This window comes from Vitis vinifera, chromosome 6, assembly GCF_030704535.1.
Source record: "Vitis vinifera cultivar Pinot Noir 40024 chromosome 6, ASM3070453v1".
Lineage (NCBI taxonomy): Eukaryota > Viridiplantae > Streptophyta > Magnoliopsida > Vitales > Vitaceae > Vitis > Vitis vinifera.
This window is the reverse complement of record NC_081810.1, coordinates 13,293,063-13,299,889: the sequence shown is the minus strand read 5'-3', so window position 1 is coordinate 13,299,889 and position 6,827 is coordinate 13,293,063. Positions and strand designations below refer to the sequence as shown.

The 6,827-nt window shown below is 40.9% G+C and overlaps 1 protein-coding gene across 1 annotated transcript; it reads right to left on the bottom strand.

Moving 5' to 3' along the window:
* Positions 1-3,717: 3,717 nt before the first annotated feature.
* Positions 3,718-6,521, bottom strand: LOC100241929 (glycosyltransferase BC10). The gene is made up of 2 exons (XM_002264318.5): positions 4,996-6,521; positions 3,718-4,129 (listed from the first exon to the last, which is right to left on the bottom strand). Exon 1 carries the CDS (start codon positions 6,097-6,099, stop codon positions 5,011-5,013), a length of 1,089 nt encoding a protein of 362 aa, XP_002264354.1. The 5' UTR covers positions 6,100-6,521; the 3' UTR covers positions 3,718-4,129; positions 4,996-5,010.
* Positions 6,522-6,827: the final 306 nt, after the last annotated feature.

Sequence of the window (6,827 nt, the reverse complement as noted above, 5' to 3'; positions counted from 1 at the left end):
AGGGGGAGAGGGAGGGGGGGGGGGGGGTGAATAGGGTGATGGTCTCTTTTTGCAAATTTAAACTATGTGAATGTAAGAGACAATTATATGCAAGTATATAATAAGCAATACCAAGACAATTGCATATAAATTGAAAAATAGGGAAGAGTGAATGCAAACACAAGAGTTTATAGTGGTTTGCCGCAACCCGGCCTACATCCACTCTCCTCTAGCTTCAATCCCAAGCTTGAGGTTCCACTAATTCAAGGCTTCCAAACCAAGCCTTCAAGCAATACAATTGGGTTATGGTTCCAATTCACCCTCTTGGACTTTTGGCTCCAAGCACCCTTTACACTTCTCAAGAGATACCACACTCTTGAGAAACTTCCTCTCAAAGGTTTACAAATAAATGATCTCACAAAAATCCTAGCACAAGAACTTTAAGCTCAAATGATACAAGAAAACTAGGATTGAAAGGTGCACTAAGGATATGCAAGTTTTAGAACAATGGTGCACTCAAAAACACTCTTCCAAGGCTCAAATATAATCAAGAAAGGTTTAGGAAGGTTAAACTTTTTAAACAATGAAGATTAAAGCCTTTTTATAGAAGAGAAAAACCAAACTAGCCGTTTGGGGGTTCGACCGGTCGAGCTAGGGGTCGACCGGTCGACTAGCCGTTAACATTTAATGCTTGACAGGTGACCGTTGGGCCTCAACTGGACCTCGACCAGACCTCAATCGGACCTCGACCGGACCTCAACCAGACCTCGACGGGACCTTAACCGGTTGAGGTTCAACCTTGATCTGTTGAACAACCGTTCTGGAAGAAAGAAAAAGTTTTTTGCACCCTCGACCGGTTGAGCTGGGGGTCTACCCAGGCCTCGATCGGTTGAGCTGTGGGTCGACTCGGACCTCGATCGGTTGAGCTTGCGGTCGACCGGTTTCTCACCCAGTTCAACCGGTTGAACCGTTTTTTGGCTCAACAACCAACTTTTTCAACTTAAAACCTTTTAAAACAAGTTTGAAAGACATTTAACACTAGGTTTTAGTTGAAAACATGAAGTCATCTAATTCTTAAAATATTTAAAACAAAATGACTCTTGGATGATTTTGGTGCATAAGTAAAGAATGTAATGCATGAAAATCCTAGTGCACCAACAACCTTACAAAGAGATCTTATGAAGCTTGGGTCTTGAAAAACACTTCTCTTTGAGGTGGTCTTCTTCTTCATGATTTCTCTTTGGCTTGATTTGTCTTTGTGATTGCCACTTTGGAAATCGTCTTGCCTAATCACACTTGAAATATAGTCATTAGTTTTAAACCTTATTTTGTTATCATCAAAATCAAGATTAACCAAACCTTGGTTTCACACATACTAATGCACTTACTATGAGAAAACCATTTCAATGACAAAAATAAGTCATCTATCCAATTAGGAGGTTGCTCACTACAATCTCTTATGAATTGCTTAAATCCATGAACTGATTGTGAACCACTTAGCATCATGTAAGGAACCCATGACTTGGATATTTTGTACAACTCTTGCACCCATGTATAATGCAAGTGATATGAGTATGAATGCTCATATAATAATTAATGCAAATAAGGATAAGAAAAGGAAACTAGAATCATAATAAATAAATTTATTAATGAAATTATATTCTATTACATCAAGTTATGCTTTTGAGGGCTCTATCCTAACCATGTAACTATACATTTTTTTTCTTAGTTGGAGTTGCTACATAAAAAGGCATAGCATTTTGAACAAAAGAGAGAATCATGGTCAAGGGCTTTGGCATTCACTTCACTACCTTCGTTATCAAGTTTGTCCCACCCATGTTTAGGCTTAAAATTCACTTGTTGATCTTCTAGTCCTATCTATCTTTAACAGAGGTCCCCATCCAAATTCAACATAATTCCAAGCCCTTTCAGCTCACATTTTTAAGAAAAAATTCATATAGGGTTTCCAATGGGAATAATTGTTTTCATCATCGTAGGAAGAATTATTAATTGATGATTATACTTAATACAATTCCATGAAAAGAACAAGTAGGAATTGAAAATTTTTAATTTTTCTAAATTGAACCTACTCTTCTATCAATTGAAATCATGTTTATCTTAATTTTTGGAACAACTATGAGGTGAATAGGTAGGATCATTTATTAAGCTCAAAATTTTATTTTTATATAATCATGATTTTTTAATCAATTCAAAACTTCCAGGAATATGAATAAAATTTCAATTACATCATAAGAAACATAATATGCATGGAAACCACCTACAAGAATATGGTTTTTCTTTTATCTTAATCCATATGCAGCCTTCTCCCATAGGAGACTTACATTGACCAAGACCTACATTTTATCTTCACATCCACAATGCATACCTCGTGCTTCTTAGTATACACTTTAATTGCTTGTGGTGATGCAATTAACATCACAAAACTCTACTTCGAATACGAATTTAATTATTTAAGAATTTTGAAAATACTTGTTAGGATAATGACAATCACATATTTGGGCATGTAAAGAATTTTCAACACATGCAGAAATATTTGTAAGGTAGAAACCTTATTGGGATGAGTCCGAGTAAAGCTAATTTCACAAGCACGTAATATTTTGTAGGATTTGATGTAACTCATTATTATTTTAAATGGATGGTGTTTGGGGTCTTCAGCCCTGCATTCAACCTTCCCATATTTTAAATGGATGGTATTTGGGGTCTTCAGCCCCTCCCATCCAATTTGTAAAAGGAGAGATTTAACATAGGCAGCAATAAACCTTAAAATCTTGATCCCATGTTGACAAAAATTTTCCATCCACTCCTACTCCAGTTTTCTCACCCATATTTGATATGATGTTGGCCATATGTGAGAAGTAATTAATTATGGTGAAACCCACCAACTAGAGGTATGCAATTGGAGCAATCAAAATGGTTTCATCATGTGACACATACCCTATCTACCCTCTTTTTTCCAATTCAAAACTAGGAAAACAGGCCACCAAATCCTCATCATCAAAGGCTTGGTTGGTCCACATTTGAATTAAGAAGAGGGAAAATGTCCACGTCCATACAATAATGATGGGTCCATCCTACCATATGATATAGACCGTTGAGCTACAGTGGGCAAGGTGCTTCTAGATTAAAATACATGTTTCTAAGTGTAGTGTGCTTTTGGTGTGTGACTTTCTTCTGCCTAACGACTTGAAATGGAGAGGGTAGAAGCGTAGAAGGAAGAAAAAGAGGGGTAAGGGTGACAACGGGGAGAGAACACGATTAGGAAATTTGTAGTGGGCGTGGGAGTCATGCCGATGGTACGGATGGAGTGGTGGTTGGTTTACCAAAAAAGTACACTACATTATGTACCCTCTACCCTCCCCCGAAAGCTTTTAGAATATTGATTTCATCTGGTGGGAGGGTAAAGGGTGAAAATAATAATATGGAAGTTACAGCATATTTCCCCTTCTACGCGCCTGATAACTTAATACCCATCTATGCAAGCAGTTTAATTTTCATTTAGACCAAAATTGTACTTGTATATTTTATTTTCTGTATAACATATGATATAATAATCAATACAGACGTATATGGGATATTTGAATTGCTAAATCCCATGGACAACTTTGGTTGGATACATCACAAAACCATGAAACCCAACACCGGGACTTCTCCTTTCCAAGGATGGAGCAAAGGAAAATATAAACGAATGATTAAAAAAATAAAGGTAGGCTCGGAAGAGAAGCAAAGTGGGAGATGCCATATCCAGGTTCCAAGCAATGGGGGCCTTTCAGAATCTCAACCCAATCCCCACCTTCAATCGTTTTTCCTTCCTTCTAAGAAAAACCTATCCATCCATCCATCCTTCCATAATATATATTTATAAATCTATTTATGTACAATATCCCCCAAAAATATTACAAAGAAAAAAAGGACTAATTCCACCTCTACTGCTGCAATGGTTACAATTCAGCAAAAAATGTACCACCCTTAGAACCTTGTTGGTTTCTCTCTCTTCAACTTTCACCAATTGTTGTTGGTTTTTATTTATTATTGGCGGTGGCGGGTTACATTAGGTTGTGGGCATTTCCATTTTGACGCCTCTTCAAAACCTTATTCCCGCTCCTTCTCACCGTATGCCTCAAAACTTCACCTGTCAAATTGATTCAATTCCCACCATCAGATCACAAATCTTTCTAACAAGAAAAAGAAATAAAAAATAAGAAAAGACTACTGGTATTCAAAAGGACTCGCACCACTGACCAAGTGACCATTACAGCCAAAATTTGTTATCCCCCCCCTGAGTCACCAGTCGACCACCACATACCACCCGCATGATGTTAATCCACCGACAAGTTCAAAGGATATAACTTGCAAGGTGGGTCCACTTTGACAACTTCCACGCCCCCAAAATGTTTAACCATTTCCCTCATTTTCACAGTAATTCTTGTACACGTTTTATGTGGATAGAAGTTAAAAATCAACGGACGAGAGAGGTGGAAGAAATGTGCAACCAAGTCTCCCAACATTCCTATCACAAAATTTTTCTTCACGTTATCCGTTAAAAGCCAAAAGAAGAAAAGAAAAATCGTAGGATGCCCCCCAGTACTCCAATGAATTCCCCCACAAGAGAAATAATGAAAATAACTCCTCCCCAGTTTTGTGAAAGCGGGTCCGCACCCCCGCCTTTTCCAGTCCATTTCAGATGGCCTGATTTTCATCCCAAAATGTGGGATTTCGGCATCCTACGAAAAGAGTGGCATTCTGTTGCTTTAAGGCTATAGAGATGAAGATGAGGATTTTAAACAATTGAAGTTGCAAAATAATTCATCCATGAAAAGTAGTGTTTGACTCCAGCTACTCTAAAACTAAATACCCCAACTTTCCAGGGTTTGCAAAAAGCCTAAAACTACTACCACCACCACCACCACTGATTCCACTCACTCCACCACTAGTCGACTCAACTCAGCTCAACTCACTATGCATACCCAAATCACAACATTTGTATTTTGTACATACCGGCATCAATCCTCTTTAGTCCCGGAAAATGACGGTGCCGGCGATATTCATCAACGGTTGCAAACAATCAGGTGTGAACTTCCTTGCAAACAAATACGAGTAATTGGAATTCGATTGCCTGAGCCTGTAAATGAGTTCCGCCGAAATCTCCGCCGACCGGTACGTGTGGGGATGACCGTGTGTACTTCCAGTCCAATTGACTCGAGTCAGTGTGTAGTGAGTGCAACCATTGGGATCCGTCATTGACAACAGCGTCGGGAAGTAGTGTTCCTCTGGATAACACGAGTCGCTTCTCAAACACGGCAGCTTGAACTTCTTCCACAGCTGCCGATCCTTGACGACGACGAGCGCGTGCCGCCGCGTCAGGACGAAGAACTGAGATCCGACTCGAAATTTGCTGAACGGCACCTCCGGCAGCATCGCGTAACGGCCTCTCGCCGTGTAGCGTTTCCAGAGAGAGGATGAGTTCGAGAGTATCTCGATGAAGCTCGAGTACCTCAGCCGGACCGGCAGCCGAGTCGACTCAACCGACAACGCAGATTTGACCCGGGGAGGCGCGAAGAGGGCGTGGTGGACAAATCTGAAGGAATGGAGGGGGACACAGTGCTGGGAGAGGATCGCGAAGAAGGCGTTGTAGGGGTCGTCAAGGAGGGCGGTGGCGAGGAGGCGGCGTGCGGCGGAGATGAGCATCGGCGAGGCCCGCTGCGTCTTCTTCGCCGCGATGAAGCGGTCCTCAAAAACTCCGGCTGGATGAGCCACCTGAACGGTTGGATCGGCGTGGACGTAGATGTTGTAGAGATCTTCATTACCTCTGAAGAATTGTTCCCACAGCGGGGCGAAGTGGAGGTCGGAGTTGGTGAGGAAGAGGAATGCGATCTTGAGCTTAGGGTTGGTGGCGCCGAGATGCGTAAAGGAGGAGGGCAGATTGGAGGCTGAGTGGGCGGAGTCGAGGGCAGCGGCGCGGCGGAAGAGCGCCAGATCATCGACCTCGTCGGAAAGGGGAATGGGGATTTGGCGCGGAGGGAGGATGCGGGGCGCCAGAAGAAAAAGCACAGGAATTGAGAGGAGTAGCACAGAAGATATTGCAAATGGTGATGATACCATTGAGAAAAAAATTGAGATATTTGATAGAGACTGATAAATAAAGTAATTTTAACAGAAATTGAGAAAGACCGAAGTGGGAAATGATGATATTTTTGGGGTTAGGGCGGGTTTTAGCGGTAGGGCGTTGGGGATTGGGAGGGAGGGAAGGCGAGCGGAGGGGGCGAGGTAGAGGGGAGAGATGTGGGGAGAGTGGGGTGAGGGCTGATCGTGACAAATTGAATTGGCGACGTTGGGTCCGTCATCTTTTAACGGCGTTGGGGTTTTGGTTATCTTGTTTTTGGCCTTTTTGGTGAATGAAGTTAACGGCGTGGGTGGAGGTAGAGGTGGAGAAGGAGAAGGAGCTAGGAAGAAGTGAGTATTGTGTGTACATGGTAAGGGGGTGAAGTGACCTTGACCTTTTCCATTAATGGAGTGGGTATGTTACTTCCATTGTCATATTTATTGGATTTTCCACCTCTTCAACCTCCTTGATCCCGTCGTGGAGTTACATTACATTATTTACAAATGGCCCTTTTTCTTTTCTCTTCTTCGATTTCTTCCACTCTAAAATAAGTTTGCCTCAATAAAAACTATTTATTTTTAAAATCTAATTCATTAAAATTAAAATTATCGTTAAATAAGCCCTACTAAGTCATCCAATTATCAAACTCTCCGTCTTAATAATTTAATGTATGATAAAATTTAAATAATTGAATAAAAGTACCAATAAGTGAGATTAATATATAAAA

Coding starts and splice junctions, on each gene's coding strand:
- LOC100241929 (XM_002264318.5), bottom strand. CDS start 6,099: ATGGTATCATCACCATTTGCAATATCTTCTGTGCTACTCCTCTCAATT.